Raw genomic sequence first — 24734 nt, 5'->3', positions numbered from 1 at the left:
CGCTTCACTGTGTTTGTTTTCGTCGCCATTTTGGGTGGCAGTGAGGTGTCATGGCGACCCCCTTGATAAAGAGCAAACCAATCAGTGGAGCGAAACTGTGATTGACAAGTCGAGCCTCTTGTTGTGACTCCTCCCAATGGCCAGACTCCCTTTTAATATACGGCTCTGACGGGAACAGAACCGATACCCGTTACGCCGCATACACGTCATGATATCTAATGCCGAACGAATGCTTATCAGTGTACAAGCTATGCGGAGCAGAGCTATGTGTTTAAAATCGGAAGTATATGCCCTGCTTGCTGGCCAAGATCAGCCACCGGAAAGGCCCTCCTGTAAAGCTTGGTTCACTGCACCAGTATGCTTAGTGCGGGAAAGCACCATTTACAGTCTAATTGATATGCTGGTTGCGTGGCCCGGATTTATGTAATTTCAGAGAACCGATTTAATCATTTTTCATAAAGATACTTCACAGTGCGTACGCAGTGAATGGCACGTATTGTAAACGGGTATGCGAATAAATATTAAAGCTGTCGATAACCGGTAGTCGCCTAATCGCCGAATTTGGTCGCCCTCCTGTCACCCGCTCCTTCATGCTGTCCACTCTCCTATTGTCCAAGTCTGTACGCTGCTCAGAGCCACAGTCGCTTCGTGGCGCTAACACGAAACAAAACAAAAATCTATCAGGGACAAACACCGATTCGAAGATCCGTGTTGGCAGCAAATTTATCGCAAGCCGGGCACAACTGAAATCGCGTCGCAGTTTTGTACTTTCGGAAACTTTAATCGTCACTGAGATTGATATTGCCAAAACATGAAGAATCTGGTGAGGCAGCTTGCCCTCTTTCCCTCTTCCTCTTTTTTTCAAGGATGCAACCAACGCGGAGCGTGCTCCGATTGGTCTCGTCAAACGATTTTGTCCAATCGTCAACACAAATATTGGCAGCGTGAAGACAATCACAGCTGAACACCAGCTGTTCGAAAGGCGCGTGTGCGGCGGTGCGAAGGGCATTGAAATTTGATTAGAGGTCGTAGATGTCGCCACCTGCACAGAGCTTGAACCTCTTGTTTGAGCCCTGTGCTCAGCAGTTTCTTTCGTGCAATAAAACTTGCAGATCAACCCCCAAGCTGTCATGGTACGTTCATATAAATGAACGCTCAATAAATTTGGTTTTGTTAAACTGCGTGAACTTTATTGCTTTCTACCCAATGGATCAAAATTTGAAAGGAGAAACAGATATACTATGCCCGATAAGTAGTTCATTAAAATGTGTTTGGTGAAGTGAACATCTGTGCTCGCTCGATAATATGATCCATTTCCTTGTATATCAACGTATCAGTGGTTAAGACATCTTGTGTCTCTCATAGCTATCTTTCTTTTTACCTTTTATTTTGCGTTAATATTTAGAATTGATTCCCTGGTATCGCGCAACTCAATAAGGAACATCACTGGTATATATTGCAGACAAACAACACATTTGAAGAACAAGAGAGAACTGATGTTCTGAGGCTGGAACAACATAGAAAGGACAAATAGATATAAAGCCTCAAATTGCCTAAGAAATTAACGACGAAAGAAGAAAGTCACTGAAAAGGTTAGCCAGCTGCAGGACTCGAACCGACATCAGTTCTCTCTTGTTCAACAGTTGCCGCTTGCGTCGATCCCGTCGTATGAATGTGTGTATGACTGAGCAAAAATGTAAGAGTGAAAGGAGGATGAGTGAGAGAGAGTGGCTGGTTTGTCCCTTCAGATGACGCACCCTTGGAAGTCGCTGAGAAGGTGTGTTAGCTTAGCTCCATAAGACCATAGAACCATAATAAACGTGAAAAAAAAAAAAAAAAAAAAGCTTAGCTCAATTGGTAGGGCCCTGGACCGGCAATCCAGAAGATGTGGGTTCGAGTCCTACAGCTGGCTAACCTTTTCAGTGACTTTCTTCTTTTATCGTTAACGTTTGAAGAGTCAACATCATTCAGTAAATGTAAATGACAATCATGCGTGAACACATGATGAGCAAACAAGCGAAAGCAAACTCAAAAGCAAACACATCCCACACGCAGAAAGCACACGATGGCATGCAAATGTACAGAGTATCCACATGTAATCTGCTTTTATGGCTTCGATTAACGATTGAACCGTGACCGTTGTACCGTGTTGTGTCTTGTACGCCATACTTGTGCTTTCCTCCGCAGTGCAATGCAAGGGATAAAGAAAACGTGGAGTATAAGAAACGATAAACATATGGTAATTGAGGCGTGGGGAGCCGGGAACACGACGAGATAAGATACCTGTCACTTTCACTTAGGCTACATGGAGATGTTGACACACATTTCGGTACAAGATAGCTACCCTGCTTTGTGTAAAGAGATAATAAACACGTATCGTTCACTAATAGGGAAGGTGTCTTAGCAGATCAGAAACAACTCTGCGAAGACGATGATATGATAACGAAAGCTGCCAGATCAAAGACCAGCAACCCCAAGCGGCACAATGCACTGAAAGTCGAGTGCAATAGGGGTGGACGGTATTTGTGTTATCAATGTTCTTTAGTTTCACGAGTCTGTTGAAGGCCTTCCACCTACCCGTCCACCCCTATTGCACTCGACTTTCAGTACATTGTGCTGCTTGGGACACGATGTCAGCCACTTCAAATGGGTCAGGACATTGGTTTATCCTATGTTTTCAGGACCATTATCGTGAACAGCTTCCAATCTGCTAGAGCTCGCTAAATAGCTGGGCTCTGTACATCACTCCTTTTTTGTTATTCTTCTTACCGTATTCAGTACCTTTCTCGAGCAGCACAATAGGCTGAAAATTCGAGTACATCGGGGTAGGAGCTGATGCCTACGGAAAAGAACAACCTTGATCTACTCCTCCATCTCCATGCACTCGCATTTTCAGTACATTGCGCGGATCCTGTTGTATCGAGCAAACGAAGCGGAGTTGAAAGTCATTAAATTTAATCTGTTTTACCTCTTACCAGTTACCCTATCATCAACTAAATTTCGTTAGCTAGTCGAACACCTTTTTGGGGATGAAACAAAAGACATCCCTATATGCACTTGACAAATTTGAGAGCGTTGTCACATCTTACACCTGTGTGGGTTTCATCGAACAATTATATTCGTGTCTCATGGCACCTGATCGATGTGTTGAAATCACAAAGTTTTCTGTCTTGAATCGTGACTATTTTCTACCTCGTACATTTCTACCTGAACGTTGGAAGCCTCAAAATGCGTGGATTAGTTTCCGTTCCCTGGCGTGCTACCGGCAAAATATTTCTTATGCAAACACAACAAAAGCGTAAAGGGAGGGGAAAGTTGAAAAGTGAAGTATTGTGCCACATACCGTTCAGGTGGACAGCTGAGCACATGAAAGGAAGAATTGCATGGTGTTAGTACTGGGCGTGCTGTACGCGAGCCAATAGCAATGCACTACAAAGCTTCCTCGCTTAATGTCACCAGCCATGCGATCGTTCCAAAACACCAGCAGCGTTGGAGGCAAAAAGAAAAACAAAAGGCATTAAATTCTAGTTTATTTGTTGCGTTGAGTGCCATGCTTTTCGCTGGATTGACTAGCATTACGTGGTTCCGGCAGGGCAACTTCGCAACCTACAAATGCGATGGTGCTTGTACTGGCTTCAGATGAAAAGGAAATATTGACGCGTGCTGAGCCTAGAAGCCAGGAAAAAGTGGCCGTACCTTGAAGTACGTTACTTCAAGTTACTTAAATCGCACCTTTGCTAGAGCGTTTAGGAGAGGGAAGCCGAGGGTGAAACCCTCTCCCCCATGTAAAGTTCCCGTAGCGCCCCCCCCCCCCCAAATATTTTTTCTGCCTACGTTACTGCCTATAGAATCGTTTCTTTTGAAGTTTTTCCAACGCCTCTGGTCACAAAGTCACTCGCAGGGTCGTTCAAATATTAGACAGCTTTCTCGGAAATGCACTCTAACGTCCTACCCTCTTTATTTTTAGCTATTTAAACGGTATACTAGTCATTTAAAAACGTGAAACTTTTACCGAAGATAGCCAATATTCCAAGAAAGCTCTCTAACGGGAAAAACAGAGAGGCCTGCAACAGATCTCACCCCAGTCACGTGTTCAAAACTAATGTAATAACGCACGTGTCAGGGAAGAAAGAAAATATATGAAATATGTGCAAAGCGTAGCGCCCATACACGGCATTCACAGCCAAAGCGAAATTTGGCTTTGAAGCGCGTTTCCTAAAATAGCTCGCTTTGCCAGCAGCAAATCGATGGCCACACTGGGACTGTAGCTGTGTAGTCCCTACTAGCTTGGGCGCTCACAGCGTACGCAGAGCACGCGCTCGGTTCGCAGCATCTCTCGCGTACAATAACTTGTGGTTCAATAACTTGTTATCAACCGAGGATGCAGACGACAAAAGCAGACGACAGTGTCGTCTGCAGACATCAGCTATACGCCTGAGAGCTTGTTAGTCAGTCCTCCAGCGGAGAGTATATTAAGCGCCCTCGCGTGCTTTCTTGTACGATGCTCAGAGCCACTGTGCAAAATTTTGCAAACTAAATTCGCGGCGAATTATATTTATAATTGAAGTTTAAAGACAGCGGTGTAGCTGTCGTGACGCCTCTGTCAGCAGCTGCTGGGTTTTGATCTGCCAAGCGTCGAAGGCGCTGATTGGAGACAATACTTGATTGCGTTTTATCACACTTCAGGACAGCACTTAATCACGTATAGGTTGATAAGTTGATAAGTACATTTAAAAAAATATATAGAAGTACCATTTGAGTGACTGATTGTTGAGAATATCGTTATACTTGTATATGCACACAGTTTTCGCAATATTTCCGTACATACATAATTATTTGTAATCTAGGGCAGTGTACCGCCTCAGCGGCGGTGAATCGCCCAGCCCATTACCATCCAATGTATGTGTGTGTGTGTGTGTGTGTAATCTAAACCTAAACAATGGCCTAACGTCTATATCATTGTCCGAATTGGATTTTGTGTTCTCGTTACATCAGTATACTTGCCATAACATTTGCCTTTTCAATGTTTACCATATAACATTTCTTATGAAATGTACACTACAGAGACAAAATGTCATCCCACACAGATACGACGATGAGATGGGCCTGCATCAGCCCCATCTCATCGTCGTATCTTTATGTGTGTGTGCGTGTGTGTTACTCTCAGTGACTCCCTGTGTATACCGATGGATCAGTGTCTCAAGGCGGTTCAACAGAACCATTCTACATCCCAAATGAAAACCTTGAAGTGGCGCAGAGTCTCCGCTACGAAACGTCATCTACCGAGTCAGAGTTCTTCGCCATACTGGACCGCGTTGAACCACATTGCGTGATCAGCGACCGGCGCGTGGACTGGGTTCACGGACAGTAAACGCGCTAGAGGCTCTGGTAAACTATTGTACCAGAACAATCGGCGGCCTAGACACCATGATAGTCGCAATATACAACCGACTTCTATCCTCGGGTCATAGCCTGTGTTTCCGATGGTTACCCAGTCACACCGGCCTGCATGGAAACACCCGCGCGGACCCTTAGCACGTCGGGCACATGGGGACATCCCCGTCAATAATTGTCCACTACCACTTTCAGTCTCAGCATGTCGGTTACAGACACGCCGAATCCGCTACAGCGGCACTCAGCAGTTTCAAGAGGGCGCTGTCCAACTAAACGATCATCTTCGGTCCATTGACCCGTCGATGGATTTCGTTTCCACACATTGCTCGCGTCGAGAAGCGTAAATTCTACACCGACTATACGACTTAATGTCGCCAGGACCCCTCTGCTTCGCTATAAAATGAGTCTTCTCCACTCGCCCAAATGCCCCACATGCGCTGATGAAGCTGATATTCCAAATCTCCTCGACTGCCGCAGGCTCGACACCACTCGAGCCGCGCTCAGACGACGCCAACTCAAGCTGCGGCGCACTGACTTTTCTCTGGCCACCCTGCTCGGCCCAGTCTCAGGTCTCATGAACAGCCTGTGAAATCGAGTCCACATTCTTCAGTGTCCCACCCTTACCTCTTACCCTCATACGCATTACCCTCATCTTTTTGTTAAAGTCGTCTTTGTCTTTAATCTACCTCATCTTACTTTCACCTTTTGTTAGTTTATGCTTCATTCCCCAATTCTTTTCTTTTTATTTTACGATTATTTAATTTCCTTTCGTTCTTTTCTTTATCTTTTTTTTTTAATAGCAAGTCGACATGCCGTTTGGCTGACCTTTCCGCCCCCTTTTTTCTTTTTGTTCTAATAAATACATCCCCCCCCCCCCCACACACACACATGCACAACAAGGTCCTATACCCAACCATGCATCACTCCGAAACGATATGGGTCTGATTTGCTGAAAACCCGAAAATGGAAGTTGTACGCCTTTTTGTGACACTTGGAATTTCCGTTAATAGTTACCAGAAAGGCATATTCTCCGCCCTCCTCACGTAGGGGGTCCTCACGGTGTCATTGTGTGCAATGATTGGTATCGAACACGCTATGTGTGCGAAGTTTCGCTCTTCTCTTTTTTTTTCTTTGCCCGTAAAACACAACGTGCCCCGGTAGGGCCCTTAGTATTTAACAAATAAAACGAAATACTTTTCGATTGGGTCAACAGCGATCACACAGCGTGACGTCATGAGAGTGATTGATTACCATCCACGCCCTCACCTCCCGGGGAGAAACGATAAAATCCCAGCAGACGACACTATAATTGCACGGGCGCATTTTACGAGGGGAGGGGAAATATCCCCGCTGTTATTGAGCTCCGAATATGTTACAGAGAACTTCACCGCATAACACGATCAGGGGACAACCACTGCGTAAAATGATACCGTTGTCACTCCTACACTCTTAAAAATGAACTTCACCATATAGCACGCTCCTAGCCAACCATCATCACTAATGATATCGTTATCTGCCCTGATTTCTCGAAAACAGGAGGCGTACGCCTTTTGTGCGACACTTATGAGCAGCATAAGTGGCACAAAAAGGCGTACGCCTCCCGTTTTCAACAAATCAGGGCAGATAATCAGGCAGATAATCAACAAACCAGGCATTACACTTGATGTGCTCGATTAGCGTGCTATGCGGTGAAGTTGGTTTCTAAGAATGTACACTCTTAGAAATGAACTTCACCGCATAGCACGCTCCTACCCAACCATCACTTGGAATGATATCGTTATCGCCCTGGTTTGTTGAAAACGGGAGGCGTATGCCTTTTTTGTGAAATTATGAACAGCATAAGTGTCACAAAAAAGGCGTACGCCTCCCGTTCTCAACAAATCAGGAGAGCGAGATGACGGTTGGCTAGGAGCGTGCTATGCGGTGAAGTTCATTTCTAAGAGTGTACGCCTTTTTGTGACGGTTAAGGCAACTGCACTCTAAAAACAGAACTTCACCGCATAGCACGCTGTTCGCCAACCATTGCCACGAACGATAGGGTTATCGCTAGTCTTCCGCGTTTCCGGTTTTAATCGAAAAAGACCGAAAAACATACGCCGGGGAAATTTTCCCTCATTCGGTTTTAATAGAAAAACATAGAATACAGAGGGGCATACCAGGAACGATGACAGAGATAAATTGCTGCACATGCCCAGCAAGTTGTTGATGCAGATCAGAAAACCGTACAGAAATACGATGGTCGCGAAAAATGTCAGTTTACGTTTTCGTTTGCCGTAAAACGCCGCCGCAGCTAACAATTAGCGCGAGGTTCAATGAGCGCGTCGTGCGGAAATTACATTGCGATTTCTATCCGCCGATAACTGTCGGGTAAACCATGCACACGCCAGGAAAAACATCGACAAACGCCGAGTTCGTGAAAATCAATAAACACCGAAAAACATACGCCGAATCCGCCGAAAAATAAAAACCGAAAGCGCGGAACCCTAGTTATCGCTTCTGATTCGAAGAGAGAGGGGTGTGTACGCCTCTCTCTGGCAATTCTCATATACCCAAATTGCCACAAAAAGGCGTACGCCCCCTGCTCTCTTCGACAACAACAACAACAACATAGATGAATGGATGATGATGATGTGGGATGTTTCCCTGCGTTGAGTGCAGGACCCTACCCCATTCCAAAAAGGTTCACATGAAAGGATGACGAGGGAAGGAAATCCCTACAGTTCGTGAAGGAGGCCGGTGGCCCTCAGAAAGGAAAGAAGAGCGCCAAGTGCACGGCACTGGTGTCCAGGGTTACTCCATGGGCCGAGAACTTTGCAGATGTTGAATGGCCTCTGATCCAGCATTTCAAGTTGAGATTTAAAGGCCCGTCGCTCGCGTACGTACTGGCTGCAGTCTTCGAGAATGTGTCGGATTGTTGCCGGTAAACCACAAGTTGCACACAGCGCCGTGGTGCTGTGGCCCAGCCTATACCGGAGTGCAGGGGTGAATGCGACGCTAAGTCGTAAACGACGCACTAGAGACGTAAAGAGGCGAGGGAAACCGCTTGGCATGTCAAATGAAAGCGTTGGGTCAACAGCATACAGAAGCGACCACCGGGTGATGTCATGACACCATTCCTGATGGGCCCAGGGCGACGTCAAAGCGGACAAGAGGGAGCGCCTATCTCCATTCGAAAGTATGATTGAGACAGCTGAGCGGCGATGGTGAGCTGCAGCAGCTGCCCGATCCGCTACCTCATTGCCTCTTATTCCAATGTGGCTAGGGACCCATTGGAGGGTGATCCGGTGGCCGCTGTCCTCTAAAACCTTGAGTGTCGTCAGGATGTTCACTACCACCGGAGCCAAGGAGCCACGGATGCCCATGTTGTCTATGCACTGCAGCGCTGCCCGCGAATCTGTGTAAACCACCCAGAGGCGGGGGTGGTGATCCAAAATAGACCTTAGGAATAGCAGTATGGCATACAACTCCGCAGAGGTGGCCGAGGTGCGGTGCGATAGGCGGAACCCACGTGAAATTGACTCCTCTGGGATTACAAATGCCGCAGATGAGCCGCCTGTAGTGGAGGAACCGTCCGTATATACAGCGGTTTGGTTTCCGTATGCAGCGTCCATCCACTCCAGAGTAGCCTGCTTGAGGACTGGAGCAGGGGTTTGGCTCTTCCGCCCCTTGATCCCCGGGATGTGAGACAAGATGGATGGTTTCGGCAGTGTCCATGGCGCTACTGAAGAAGCGGATGGGGCAACAGTGAAGGCAGGTATATGGTCCGTTAGTTCTTGCGCACACTGCGCGATTTTGCTGCGGTTTCGCTTACGAAGCTTCTGTACCAGTGGGTGACGGCGATGGTGAGCGCGCAATCGCAAGTAGTGGCGGAAAGTGCTCTCTTCGAATCACAAGCGATAATCCTATCATTCGTGGCAATGTTTGGCGCACAGCGTGCTACGCGGTGAATTTCTGTTTTTAGAGTGTGTATAAGCGTCACAAAAAACGCGCGCGACTCCCGCTTTCAACAGATCAGTGGCGAGACCGATGGCGTTCGGGTCGCTAGGTGGCGGGAAGCGTACTATTTGGTGAAGTTTTGTTACGTGCACAGTTCCCTATGAAGTAGGCCCAGAATGCATGATCCCCTCTAACCTCCCCCCCCCCCCCCCGTGCGACAGTCGTAACGCCTGATGACCAGTAATGCCTGTATCATTACTGGTTTACTGTCATCGCTCGCGCACGGCATTCCACGGAACTCTCTCCTTCAACACGCGAAAGGCTTCTTCGAAAAATTGTTGTTTATTGGCTCGCATCTTCAAAGGAATAATACTGTAGAACCCTATTATTTTGCGCCCCCAACATTTCGCGAATTCGGAACAGTCAATATATTCGTGACCATTAGCATTCGCGAATGCCTCTGAACACTCCCGTTCGCCGATTATACTCCATCCGTTGAAAACGCGGATCGTTGAGCTCCACCTGTTGGAAGCATGTCGGAGCGTCTGAGAATAAGAAAAAGAATCGGCAAATTTCCGAAATTTTCGAAACCAGAAAATTTCACGTGCCCCTTAAATTCGCGAAAATGTCAATTCGCGAATGTCGCGACAATTAAGCGGGCGCGAAATAATAGGGTTCTGCAGTAATTAGCCATGTACTGATTCCTTTTATGTAGACAGTTTATAATTCGAATCTCTAGCTTAAGTAATTTTGGAAGCAGAAGATGTGATATGATGTGATAGAGGAAGAAAAAAAAAAGGGAACGTAGGTCACGACGAAGTCAGACTGGTTACCCCAGACCACTAAGCCGCAGTTAGTGAAAAAAAAAAAAAAAAAAGACTATTCACCACTAACATCACATCGATTGCATCATAAACGAAGTCGCCAGTATGGCGCGCAGTGTGCAAGTGAATGCCAGTGTGACGTTCTGCGGTGAAGCACACTTCATGGTGATAATGAAAAAAAGAAAAACTTCGTAAAGGAACTTGCCGCTTTGCGACACTCGAATCAAAAGAAAACATTAAAACCGACATACTCGGAACTGTCTTCCATTGAACGAGACAGGAAAGTACAGAGAAAATAGCACACGAAGTCACTACACGCGACACAAAAAAGGTCCGTTCACTGTGATCATCGTGCACAGCAAACTCAAAGTATCGCATTCCAGGGCCATCCTAAGACACATTCGCGTTTCAGTGGAATGGAGCTAAAGAGGGCGTAATCGAATTACCATTGTTTCATATTCCAACGTACACGACAACGTACCCATAATAGCGAGAGTCACAATGCACTCGGGCGACTTCATCACATGCAAGGGTTTGCGCATGCGCGTCTCCAATGGACACGGAACACTTTTAACGTAGATTAGCGTTTGTAGTACGAAAGCTTGCTTTCCGGATTGGACCAGGGCTCGTGTGCCATACATTTGCCCTGCCATCTTTCCGCCTCGGAGTAGTCAAGTCGTGACTGCTACAGATAAAACCTGTCCAGCGTGCATGTCATTTTCTTTTTTCAAATAGCTTTCGACGAAACGACTTTTTAGCTCTATGCTTACGTGGATGCACGTTCAAAAAGCAGATGACGTCGCGGTTTTCATGCCCCTACTGATGACTGGGCTGCGAACGTCAGCAAACAGATTGGTATTGTACCCTGTGACGTCACACGGCTATCACGAGCTATCGTTTTATCAGTTTTACGTGACCCGTGGGGTTTGTTTTCTTACTTTTCAAACGGCTTATCGTAGTGCGTGGTAACTGATGCTGTTAATGCGGCGTGTACATTCAGGTTCAACTGAATGACCACTCGCATAGAAGAGACAGGAGGGAAATTCAATTCCGTGTGAGCGCCGCGAAGCAACTGTGGCTATGAGCGAAACAGGTAAAGCCTCTACAGCACTACAAACGCCTCGTTTTGATCCGCACTGTGTTTCCTTGTGTTAAACGAGTTTGAAGTCGTAGGCACATCAGCGTGCGTAGCAGCACGTGCTTCTGTGAAGGGGGCGAATGTTTAATGCTGATAGAAAAAGAAGAAGGAGAAAGAAAGGGGCTATGGGGTCATTCTGAACCGTATCCAAAATTGTGCAGCACTGCGGAAACAATTTTTTTTTTTGTACTGTTTCGAACAGTATGATTCCTCAGCAACAGGCTGGCGAAGTGACGATTCCATATCTTCTACCCTCCTCTGATAATCAAAACACACACTATATAGTTGTCTCTCAGAATTCAGCTCCACAATAGCGGTAAGCCATAAAGCAAACGCCTAATGACCACTTTGAAATGCCTCCAGAGTCCTTGACAATCAATAGTGATGTATAGCCGTGTCTATAAACTGTGCCACAAAAAGAAGAAGGCTATACACTCTCTCATTGAACTTGTTTTTGTGACACTTACGCAGTTACGCTAATTGTCACAAAAAGGCGTACGCCCCGCCTTTTAAACAAATTAGGAAAGATGTCATTCTGGAATATGGTTGGCTAGGAGCGTGAAGATATGCTTTAAATGAATACAAGTCCAGAAAGAAGACAGAGAGAGAGAGAGAGAGAGAAAGCAACGTCCTGCATGTGAAACCTGCAGCATAATTGACAGGGGCTCTCTCTATTCCACTTTCAACATTTAAGGGTGAGGACAACAACGACAGTTCTTGAGGGCTAATATCATTGCAAGTTTGCGAAGAAATGATATACTGGCCAATGCAATGAATGTAATGTCGGTACACAAGCAAAACAATGTGGGCCCTATACAGCCATGTGGGCCCCATACGTAACTGAGACATCCAGCTCTGTAGGTTCGTCATTGCAATGCAGTCGACGCGCAGCGCCGACCTCGTTAACCAAAACGTACACGTACAAACCATCGCACAGGCGTCATACTGGGAGCTTTGTGAACTCCGCACGCCGTGGACAATGGAGAGGCACCTGAGAAATGTAACTTACGCAGGGAGTTGTATCTTCGAATGATATTCTCGAGGAAGGTGTTTTGCGGCGCGACGAGTCCTCGACGTCCGCCGGGCATCTTGTTAGTTAGTCCAACACCTCGGCGGCGGCGGCGGCGACTTGGGGCCCCCAGGGCACGTGCACAAGCCACGGGGGCTACGCAGCCGCCACAGGGCTGCTGACCACTGAGGCAGCCCTGGCCGTGAAAAGCACGGCATCAGCCGGCCGAACCAGCGCGGTGACGGCGTAGCATCCTCAACCCACGGTGGTGGCGACGGACGGCTTGGAGGCGCCACTGAGAGTCCTGAGGGGGGTCCCCAGCCGCCCCGCTCGCCGATGCTCGTTGCTAGGGAAACGGGGATTGCTTCGACAAACAAAAGGGAAGGAAGACAAGCGGCGGTGGCGCCGTACCGCGGAAGGTGATTGAAAAGGTGTACTAGAAGAATTTAGGGATCTCTTTCCGCCCTCGTTCCATTCGGGAAAAGCCCTCCACGCACTTTTCCGGTTTGATTTAAAAAAAGAACAATCGAAACAGGGAAATCAAGAAAGGGAAAACATTTGTTTCTCCCTGCACATGTGGAATGAGGCTCATTTCCACGTGTGTAGGGAAAAGAATGTTTTCCATTTGGCGTGGAAGGGGAGAAAATGGTCCCGTTCCCGCCAGTGCCTCTATAGGTTGCGTGGGTCAAAATGCGTGAACAAAAAGCAGAAGAGAGCTAACATATTCCCGTTATCTATACCACTTCTATTGTGCGGTGATTTCATGATTTGGGGATTGCTTTGGGAAACCACACGACGGAGGTATGACCCGTAGTGGAAACTACACTCTTAAAAATGAACTTCACCACATAGCACGCTAAAGGCCAACCATTGTAAAGAGTGATACCTGTATCACTCTTGATTTGTGGAAAGCGCGGGGCGTACGCCTTTTTGTGACAATTAACATTTCTGCATAAGTGTCACAAAAAGGCGGACGCCTCCCGCTTTTAACAAATCAGGGCACAGAACGATGTCACTCGGGCTGATGGTTGGCTAGGAACGTGCTATGTGGTGAAGTTCATTTTTAAGAGTGTACGACACTGTATAAGCGAATAATTTTGTTGTTGCATAGTCACTCTGGGTAAAATCGTAAAACATGCATCCTACTACACGCATCCTTCGGCTAAGGCTTAGGTGTGGTAATTCCAATGCAAGCCACAGGTGCTCATATTTTATTAACCGAGTGAGGTGTGCTTTGTCTACTTGGCAGTTGCACGGAAATATATTATGCTCGCTTTTGTTCTCTTCCCAGCTCTCGAGCAAGATATCTGCAGCTTAGAGAATTTTCCCGAATAATAAAGGGTGGTCTACTCTGGTAATGTCATATACACTTACGATTTATATACTGGCTGCTGGTCGGCCTGACCTTCATGCTACTAAGACCAGAACTTTAGTTCGCTAGAACGGCGTTCACTAAGTCTAAGTCTTCAGTCTTTAGAACGTAATTCACTAAAACGAGCCTTTTGTCCCTAAAACGTAACTCGCCCAGCTGTGACATCTTCTCTAAAACGAAGCTTACTAAATCGAAGGGATCCCTAAGGAGAGGCACCATAGGGGGACACGGGACCGTCTCTTCCTTCTATGCTAGCTGGAATCATTTTCTCAGACTTTTTCTTTTTTTGGCTTCCTGGTAGGACTGAGAATTGTTGTTGTGTGTGTTGGTATTCTCAGTGACGTCGTTGCATCACTGTCAGGCAGTCGCCGGAAAAAAAAAATCGCTAGACAGTACTGAGGTCGGGTTCTGGCTTTGTGACGGATGATTATTCTAACGGTGTGTTATCTGAAGTAGTTTATTATGAAAATTTATTTATTTATTTATTCGACGTTAGCGGCGCGAAGCGACTGAGGCTATGAGCGGCGCACAGACGTGGATGGACAGAGGACAACAGGAAGGAGTCGGGGAGTGTGCGAGTGGGAGACAGGCAACGCTAAGTGATTGATTGATTGATTGATTTGGAAAAGAAAAAATGGAGGTGTGTGTGTGTGTGTGTGTGTGCGCGCGTGTGTGCGTGCGTGTGTGTGTGTGTGAGAGAGAGAGAGACCCATTGGTCAGCTCGTTGAATTTTGAGCAGCACGCTTACGCTGAACTATTTGTTGCCCATCACTGATGTTCGTAACAACTACCTGTCGACACATACCATTGCTTGGGTGAGATTTAGCGGTGCCATTGCTTGGGAGAGATTTAGCGTCTCTGAGATGCACAAGAACGCAATCATACGTAACCAGCCTTTGGTTAGACATGTACGGCTTGGGACAAAAGTTTCCGGAACACGGCACTAGCGTATTTCTTAATCGGAACGGCCTCCTGCTAGCTATCAGGAAGAGATCCGGGTGACCGGGTATGCTATCCACCTCTAAGTATGTGCGTCCGCACCTGCGTGGTGTTAGGCTGTCGCCTCAATGGAGAAATGCAACGCCACGATGTTCCGTGAACTTTTTGTCCCGAGCTGTATACCTGCCGCGTACTTGATAACTGTTCGAGCACATGACGATTTCATTTGGAATTTCATCGTTCAACAGCGGAACTTCTGGCTACGTGCATTTCTTCACTTTCTTTCTTTTTCTTTTCTACATTTTTTTTTTTTCATTATTGACTGTCCTGTATTTTCCGGTGTATAACGCGCGCGTTACACAATAAAAAAGTGCTCTGAAGAGGTCCTGCGCGTTATCTAACGGTGCGCGTTATACACGGAAATATTTTCCTGCAGAGTTCCTTTTCAGGTCGGTGACGTGCAAATTCTAGCCACTTCCAGGGTGTGCTGTGGCTCTTTACCATATCTCTTAGGCTCAGTTGACAAAACCGGCGAAAGGACACTGGACTTCATAAACGGTTGCTGACGCTGCTTAAGGATGCTATTCAGCAGTCAATAATCTTGAATTCATTTCAGAAGAATGGCGTGATTGAGAAGGGGCGCGAAATCGAAAGCAGAGAGTACACTGAAGTATACTATGACAGCGGCGCTGTTGCATCGGAGTGTAACGGATTTGTCTAAATGTTGAACAAGAGAGAACTGATGTTCTGAGGCTGGAACAACATAGAAAGGACAAATACATGCAAAGCCTCAAATTGCCTAAGAAATTAACGATGGAATGTGTGTATGAGTGAGCAAAAATGTAAGAGTGAAAGGAGGATGAGTGAGAGAGAGTGGCCGGTTTGTGCCTTCAGATGACGCACCCTTGGAAGTCGCTGAGGAGGTGTGTTAGCTTAGCTCAATTGGTAGAGCCCTGGACCGGCAATCCAGAAGATGTGGGTTCGAGTCCTACAGCTGGCTAACCTTTTCAGTGACTTTCTTCTTTCATCATTGTCTAAATGTGTTTCAAATATAGCATATGCATATATGATGCACCGCTTTGGTTTACTGTGTATACTGGTGGCAGTATACAGAAGCATGTATAGCACCATTGCGGTGCGCGTTATACATAGAACATTTTTCAAATTCGGCCCGTTTTTAGGGGGTGCGCGTTATACACCGGAAAATACGGCATTTATGCTATGTGATAGGAACGAACTCCGTCACAGCTGAGTTCGAGACAATTTCGTTCGTCACAATGTTCGAGATGAAATAGGGTAATGAAGTTTGGAACATATATGTCGCATTTACCACAAATGTAGAAAATGTTCCACGCTCAACGAAAAACGTTGCAGTGGTTCATCGCGTAAGAATGTCGTGTTGGCGTACCATATGGTGCAGTATTTTCGGAAGCGCAGGCACATTCTCCGATGGAGCGGCCTCAAATATTTAACGTAATGGGTGAAGCTCATCGTATGACATTAAGACCCCTACATCTGTCTTTCCCGATATATCTTTCATCGTTTCCGGTCTCTTAACGACGCAGAATCACGAGCGCGGCGGCGATCGAATGCGACGACCGCCCTACAGACCTCAGCTTCTGGGTAGGACGCGGTTCGATTCCAAGACCCATATTGCTCGTACGATCATGCGACGAGATTAACATGACAAGCCGCACGGCATGCTACACGTCACTCCGCGCGTCACGGACGCGCGATCTGTGTCACTGGCGCGCAGACAGGCTTGTAGGAACGCGCTCTCATGCGATGCCGACGACGGCCGCAACTGTGTTCGCGGGAGAAGGTGACTTTACGGGTAGCACTTTCGGGTAACACCGTGCTTGCTCTGCTGCGATAGCGTTAAGGTACCATACACCGTGTAGGTCCGTCCGTGACATCAGAGGGTCACGTAGCACCACCACGTGTCTGCGGCACGCTCAAATTGCGTAACCACCATAATAACAACGCAAAAAAGTTCAAACGAATATAGTAGGGCTTCAATAAAACTCCATAGCATTTCCAAGAAGAGTTTCGCCAAAGATGTACCGCCTACGATGACCTTATAAAGGTTGCCGAGCCGGAGGCGAAAGACGCAGTAGCAACATTAAAGCAATCCAATCCAGGCTGAACGTCTCGAGGTTATATTTGAGGTCGGAATGAGGAACATCTTCGAGATAAGGTGAGCAAAGAAACTGAGCCCTTAACGTTACCCGCGGAGAATAAGAACATCCCATACATAAGTGAGACATAAGTGGTATTGAAAGAAGAGCGTCTTCAATACGAAACGATAAGAAACGTGCAATAAATACAGTATATCGATGCTCCGGCGAGTGCAACGCCGGGAAAAGCAGCTCGCAGAGCTCTGCAAGGTCAAGCCTTTCTCCGTGGCAACTGGGTTGTAGGTGTACGTACTGAAGTACTAGTAGTATACACCTAGTACGCGCACACGCGTATACTTTACAGAGTCGCCAACACCGTTAACAACGTCGTGACGAAAAACAGAAAATACTAGCATACAAAAAACACTGAGTTGAAAGCTTGAATGTAACAACAACAGAAAAATCTTTCTTTCTTGCTAGCATATTTGTATATACGTATCTCTCGACAAAAGGGTATATCTCAACAGAGCCGTTCCGACGGTGGGACAGGAAGGGCAACCGCCCCGGGAGCTTTCCTTAGAAGGGGCGCCGACGACAGGCTTTTGATAGAGGAATTTAAAATTTAAATTTGTGCTTTGTAGTGCGGATCATTTATGCAACAAAATAAACTAGCTGTTACGTTGCTGAATATGAAGTGCTCAGAAGTGAATTTTAGGTCTAATCCACCCCCCCCCCCCCCCGGCTATTATTGCGCACTTCTTTGCGCACCGAAAAGGGGAGGGGGGAATTCACACTTATCCCGCCTCATATAGGCGAAAATTTACCTTCTCTCACCAGCCCGTATTTCTCACACGTGACAGAGCTGAACTTCACCCAGAATGCAGGGATACTAAAATGAAAGCCAAAGAAGTTCGATGCCATTACGCACGCAGTTCATCGAGTATTCACCCTTTATTTGCGTGACGGAGTTGCTGAAGCACACTACATTTCACACGCAGACCATCACGGTCATACTGGATGTCACTACTTATGAGTAATTATGACACTGTGGTCCAGCAGTATTTGTATGTAGTCTACCATTTCTTCTTGAAATATGAGCGATGTACTGTCGAATAACTCTGCCAAAAGCGCGCGACTCCTTCAGGCTTCGTATGGCACGGTGCCCTCATGGAAGAGGACTTCACAAGGAAGAAGCGAAGCAGAACCGTGAGACATTGTAATGACATGTCGTCACGTGTGCATAGCCGTGAATGCACTGTACATCTTCGCTTTATTATTTATTTGCGCGTTTGTTTGGCACAGGAAGCATCCAAGTGTCGAGCTTACATAACATACTTACCCAGAAATGCGACAACCGCGGGGGTCTTTCGGAAGCTCTACTGCTCCGTACTCGAGTTAAATACATTGCTGTGTCTCGTGGATGAATTGTGCCTTAAAAGCCTCTCAGAAATGTAGTTAGAAGTCAAAGACTGTAAAGCAGAGGGGTTGCCATGCAGCGTGAGCAATAATGTTGAACAGTTATGTTGCTATATAGTATAATCAGAAACTTTATACTTTCGCTTCACTGACAAAGAGACGTAGAAACATATACACTACGAAGAGTTCCAGTATCAATGTTTTTCTATCCCTCTGTTTACCTCAGAGCGCTGCTCGGAGGGTCGCAGGTGCTGGAACTCACGCCCACACTCTTAAAAATGAACTTCACCGCATAGCACGCTCCTATCCAACCATGGTCTCGAATGATATCGTTATCTTCCCGGATTTGTTGAAAACGGGAGGCGTACGCCTTTTTTGTGACACTTATGCTGTTCATAATCGTCACAAGAAAGGCGTACGCCCCCAGTTTTCAACAAATCAGGGCAGATAACGGTATCATTCGAGGTGATGGTTGGTTAGGAGGCGTGCTATGCGGTGAAGTTCATTTTTAAGCGTGCATCTTTACGATTCTTTCTTTTCTTTTCTTTTTCTTTGGTGTAATTAAAAGCGCAACATGTGTTTGTTTTGTTGCGTCGCTGATTCTAGTGGCACTTATCGTGACTATAAAACCGTTTTAGCAGGTCAGAAACGCTCTACAAAAACTATTCGATAAAGAAAGCTGTTGAATCAAAGATCAACAGCGTGATGTCAGACACTTCGAAGGGATAAGCTGATCGGCTTGCCGTGTTTTAGGAACTGTTGTCGTGAGCACCTCACCTCCCTATACCCCACCCATCAACTCTCATCTTCCCCCTCTTTTTTTTTTTTTTTCTACAGTCGTGACAATGCCCACTCGTGTGTGGCCAGCAACGGCGAGCTATATCGGCACCCCCCTCCGTGAGCACATTTCAACATTCCTTATTTACTCCAATGCGCAAGTAGCTTGTAACTGTATCCATATGCTTTTCTTAATAACTAGTGACTTTTCTGCAAAAGTAACCTGTAATTGTAACTATAGTTACCACTTTTGGTTAAAGGAACTGTAAAATGTAACTGTAATTAAGTTACTCGGGTAGTGCCATATTTTTCACGTGCCAGTTTCCTCACGTCGCGTTGCCGCTCCTTGGAAACGCCATAGCGAAAAAAGTATGGACATGAACTGAATTGGACATTCCATGCTGAGTGACACGGAATGACCTGAGAGAGTGACCTTTCTTTATTGGCACTCGCTGCATGAGGCTTTCAACCCTTCTTTCCCGTCCCACACCCTCGGAACAGAACTTCACCGCATAGCACGTTGTCCGCCAAGCATTGCCACACGAATGATAGGGTTACCTCATCTGATTCGATTAGATTAGGGTGCGTATGCCTCTTTGTAGCAATTTGGATATATGATAATTGCTACAAAAAGCCTGCCCTCCCCCCTCTCTCTCTCTTTCTCCCCGAATCAGAAGTGATATCCCTATCAATCGTAGCAGTAGTTGGCGCACTACACTCTTAAAAATGAACTTCACCGCATAGCACGTTTTTAGCCAACCGTAATCTCGAATGATATCGTTATCTGCCCTGATTTGTTGAAAACGGGAGGCGTACGCCTTTTTTGTGACACTTATGCTGTTCATAATTGTCACAGAAAAGGCGTACGCCTCCCGTTTTCAACAAATCAGGGCAGATAACGATATCATTCGAGATGTTGGTTGGTTAGGAGCGTGCTGTGCGGTGAAGTTCATTTTTAAGAGTGTACGTGCTATGCGGTAAATTTCTATTCTGAGAGTGCAGGAGTTCCACGAATTTTGCCCAGTGTTCCTCGCAACGCCGTTATCGCAATCGATACTTTTTTTCGGTACGCGGATCGTGATACTTATTTAAATCGGTATGGGAAGAGTTTTTCCGTTATAAATTGACGGTAACACGATCTCCGTATCACTATACCTATAGCGATACTTTTATAATTCCCCCGTCTACGACGGTCATATTTCTTAGTTTTATTCATTGTCACTGGTAACCAAAAGAGCGGTGTGGGTTCTGGGTTCGCGCAGTGGCGACGACACTATTTCTTTGTAGCCCCAAAGCGCTTGGGCGTCCTATTCTAAAGCTCTCTTTATCCTGGGGGATGTTACTTCCATGTCCCATTGGCATCTCATTCTCATTGAGGGATGCTATATACACTGACCCAACTGCAGCTTGACTCTAGTGATTAATCTTGATCAACGTCGAATTCGTCTTTGTCCATAATGTTCCGATCACACATTACAACAATACTAACTTAGTATTGATGTTTGTTTGTTTGTAAGGAAAAAAAGAGGAGAAATTGAACTCGTCTCCCGACTTGTTCTGCTACTCCTAACATAAATTATAACCCCCCCCCCCCACCAATTACTTCTCACGTGCTCTACTCGCAAGTTCGCTATTCACTATTCACATGTTCACTAGAAGAGTGAGTACTACTGAATATTTATGTTCCAACATCCAAGCAATGCTTCAATGCCTACCAAGGACATACATTCATCGGGAATTGTCCTTTTCTTATTTCTCTTTGTTGCGGTATGTTAATAAACACTTTCCGAACAACGCCTACAACATCCTGTTTCCTTCCCAAATCTCTCATTTTCGACTCGTAACATATGAAAATGCCGGAGACCTCGAGAGTATCCCTGCTATCAAGCTATCATCACCAATCCCCGTCAGAGTAATCAAAACCCTTCCGGTCCACACATACTATCACGCCCACATGCCCATATCAGTCTATAGAATCCACCTAAAGTTCGATCTTATCCGGTCGTTGTAACCCAGATTTGGCCGGACCTTACACCACCGAGGTCATCCGTGCTCTACATCTCATCCATTTTCGAACGCAGAAATAAGTTGGCCACGGGAACACGCTAGGCATGTTCCGAATGTCGGTGTCAGAAAGACGATATGCCTTTGTTCAATCACCCAAAACCACACGTTTGAAGCGACTTTTTACGGGATCCGCTCATCCGTAGCCTATCCACCGGTGCGAAGCAACCGGGAGGAGTGGAAGAGGACCTCCTTTCCGTTCCGGCATAAAGGCCACCTCAAAGAATGAGTCCGTCGTAGTCTTGGGGACCTCATGCCGGCAGACGATAGCAAAGCAGACGACGGCATGGAAGACAAAAGTCCTCCACTGGATTATGCGAACCCGTGCACAGGTAGGAGTGCTTGTTATCGAATTGGTCTTATAGGCTGGTTAGGTAGGGAGCATTTTTTTTTTAATTAAGCCACCGCGACGCTTGGTACTAAATTATTTCTTGATTTTATACGTAGAATGTTGGATCTTACGTGCAAATTAATTACATATTACTATTATTATTAATGTTGCGCCTGATACACAAAAAGAATGCAAATAAAAAGCTACTGGCACCGTATGATTACAGCATTGTGTTTAACCTGGTAAAACCCGTTCTTAACGCCCGGGTTTGCATAATGGTCACACAGGGTAAATCCCGAAAGAAATCCCCAGAACAAACTTGTCACAGTACAAATTCAATCGCATATAGAGGTACTGTAGAACGCTACGTAATCAATCAATCAATACTCCCGTTCGGCATTTGGGGTTAATGTGAAATGTGAAAAGAGCTCCGTTCTCTTTTTTCCCGCGCGATATCACCCGACTTTACTCTATTTTGCAGACTCCTAAAACAAAACCCGATATTTTGCTCTGACTTTCAAAAAACACCAAACCCGAAAACAAAATGGCCGTCTACTTATGATGTGATTTTGATGTATCTTAGCGGTTTTTCCTAGCTGCGCTCACAAACAAGCCTATAAGCATGGGCTTCCTTGTAAGACTAACCCGAGAAAGACGCAGTGGCATTACACACGAATTAACGCAGTCATTAATCTACATCCCTCAACGCATCCAGAAAATTCTGACAGCAGCCTCCCACGTCTTTTTATTTTTTTATTCTCTACCTTTTTCTTTTGAGTTTTCCTATCTCGTTGGCCTTTAGAGACATAACACAGACTGGATGAAATTTAGACGTGCAATTTCGTCATAAGTTTCTCTAGAATTATTTTGCATTACGGCAGATACTTAACTACCGAACTTAAGCAGTCAGCAGTTGCTCGAAGCAGATCTAGGCACTGAAATTTCCGATCATTTAACAAAGGGGCGAACAGCAAAAAGATGCAAGAGGAGTTCTTTTGAGTTACTTTCACTGAAAGAAGGACATCTGCGAAGCTTCAGAGCTCATAACTATGTTCCTTATCATTAATTTTATTCGCATGATGTATTCTTGAAAACGGCCCTTTTCATTCGTGACTGATTTAGCCCACTTTTGCCTCAGGGTTTCCTGCGGAGCGAAATTCTTGAGTGCGGCTGCGGAGAGCACTCTCGTACGTTGCAACCATGATACGTATTACCCAATTCCACTCCAAACAACATATTTAAAAATACAGCATTAAACAGTAGCGAGATATTTTTGTCGATAGAAGGGAGAGAGCGCACTGGACTAGCTGGTACATGATGGCAGGAAGAAAAACCAGGATGTGCCCGAATTTAAGAGGCGCACGTCGGACCTACAGTTTAAGTCCCATACGTTGGACACAGGAGCGTAGTGAGGGGGTTTAGGGGGCTTGAGCCTCCCCCCCCCTCCCCTCACACACACAAAGAAATGTAGGCCAACGACAACAACAAATAAATCGTGACTATGACATGGGGTGATTAAAAAAATGTACGCCACCCTGTATGTATGGCGCCAATATTCTTCACGGTGGTTCAGGTTGATTCGCTGAACGCTCGATAAATGTGATAGCTGGCGATCACCATTGTGTGTTGTCATGGCGCAGTATGACCACTGTTGTTGTAGCGCTGTTAAACATCGAAGCAAATCACATCAATCAGCCTTGTGCCTCGTAAATGCGGGAGAAAAAGATTTTTCTTTGCGTGTGTGTGCGTACCCCCCTCCCCCTAGAGACGTCCCAGCCCCCCGCGAAAAAAAAATAATCTGTATAGTCTGTATAGTCTATAATATAGTCTTGTCTACTTTGTTTGAAGTCTCTCTTGGGACTATATAAGGTAGCGTGTGGTTCCAAAACGTAGCCTGAAAGAATTGCTAAGAACCAAGCGAGCTGGTGACCGGAATACATGACACTAAAACCCCGATACTAGGGAGTTAATAACGATAGGGACATTTTATTTTGCAAAAGTGGGAGAGAACAATCTTGACTGTTACGGCGAGCCCTGTGAGAACAAAAAACGGACACGGACACGGACACACACACAACAACAACAACAACACACAACAACAAATGATGAAAAAGTGATGATGACATGGGATGTTTCCCTGTGGTAGCCACAGGGCCCTACACCACTTCACAGAGGTTAATATGAGAGGATGAATTATGATGAACGCGAAGCGAAAATATGTCGGAGTTCTCAACTTGTCTCACGTTGGATTTCCTGCATAACACACATCTCAACAAAGCCTTGAGACCTAGTATGTGTGTTTCCGTGTTTGCTAACTCACGGGTTTCGGGATTTTACGCTCATGTTTAGTCTTATAACCGGGAGTGACGATATCCCATCACAATCTGTCACTCACAGTTTACGCCTGGTAAATACACTCAAATGATATTTTCCATATTTTTTAAGAATTACTTATCAACTTATCAATTTACTTATGTCACGCTCAACACAAATCTAGTGCAAAAAACAAAAAAAAAAACATACACGTACGTTCCTAGAATTGAATGCAGGACTATCACGTTCGACATTGTTTTACCTCCGAAATCAAAACAAGAAGTTATAGAACCTATCAACACCGTCCTCCAATTCCACGACGTTGGCGTGACGTTATCATCTTCCATGCGTTTCCTACCAGCCATAACGAGTCAACATTGACCGCAAGTTGCATGAGCTTCTTTTATGAGGGCGTTGACCGACTTCCGAGTCCGCTGCTACCGTATCAGGGTGAATTAAGTATCGATCGATGAAGCACAGCTGATGCAGTTATTGAAAACGTCGAGTAAAATGTTCCGAACTTTCGGGCAACTTCAGCGCAGCGTAGAGAGATGGTGTAACTACATATTCCGCGCTATAACATTGCGTTAGCGTCGTGCTAATGCTCCACGCCTACCAAAATAGCGCAATGTAAATGAAAAGCTCAAGTGCAAATGAGATCTGGTAGGAGATCTAATTGCCGACAAGGGGTTCACAAAAAAAAAAAAAAAGGTCGCATGTGAACAACCGCTGTACCTATAGCGCATAGGCAACACTGAGGTCTGCACTGTAAACATTTTTAGCATGTCGCACAGTTCGCTGTTTTTGCTGGACCCTCGTTTAAAAGAGGCCCACCAGGGGTGCACCAACAATCCATCCATCCATCCATACAGTAAAAGGTGGTGGTGCCATATACCTGAAAAGTACGTGAAAATAAACTACGTGAATGACAATGAGATGAGGTGATTAACAGCAATGTGAAAAAGTTTAACAATATTACCACTCCCGCAAACGTGCTACGGCAGAGTGCCCTTCGGTATATTATTCACGCTTTGGGCTCTTATAGCAACGTAATGGTATGCTCAGTACTGATCACTATACCGCGCAAGAGCTTTAAAATCTTGT

The 24734-nt window shown here is 45.8% G+C and overlaps 1 protein-coding gene across 4 annotated transcripts in view; it reads right to left on the bottom strand.

The window, feature by feature from the left end:
* LOC135396839 (potassium voltage-gated channel protein eag-like) overlaps positions 1-24734 on the bottom strand; it is a 73624-nt gene that overhangs the window by 38397 nt on the left and 10493 nt on the right. The window contains exons 1-2 of one of the 4 annotated variants that reach the window (XM_064628043.1): positions 12302-12610; positions 3344-3358 (exon numbers count right to left, since the gene is read on the bottom strand). The exons of 2 other annotated variants lie outside the window; for them this stretch is intronic. In XM_064628043.1, the coding sequence (XP_064484113.1) occupies positions 3344-3358; positions 12302-12380 (94 nt within the window). In that variant the 5' untranslated portion in view covers positions 12381-12610. Of the gene's footprint in view, positions 1-3343; positions 3359-12301; positions 12611-24734 lie in introns of those variants that run through there. One more of the 4 variants, XM_064628044.1, reaches the window with a different exon arrangement.

The sequence above is a fragment of the Ornithodoros turicata genome, chromosome 6 (genome assembly GCF_037126465.1).
Source record: "Ornithodoros turicata isolate Travis chromosome 6, ASM3712646v1, whole genome shotgun sequence".
Taxonomy (NCBI): domain Eukaryota; kingdom Metazoa; phylum Arthropoda; class Arachnida; order Ixodida; family Argasidae; genus Ornithodoros; species Ornithodoros turicata.
The sequence above is the reverse complement of the archived record's forward strand: the minus strand, read 5'-3'. Positions and strand labels throughout refer to the sequence as shown.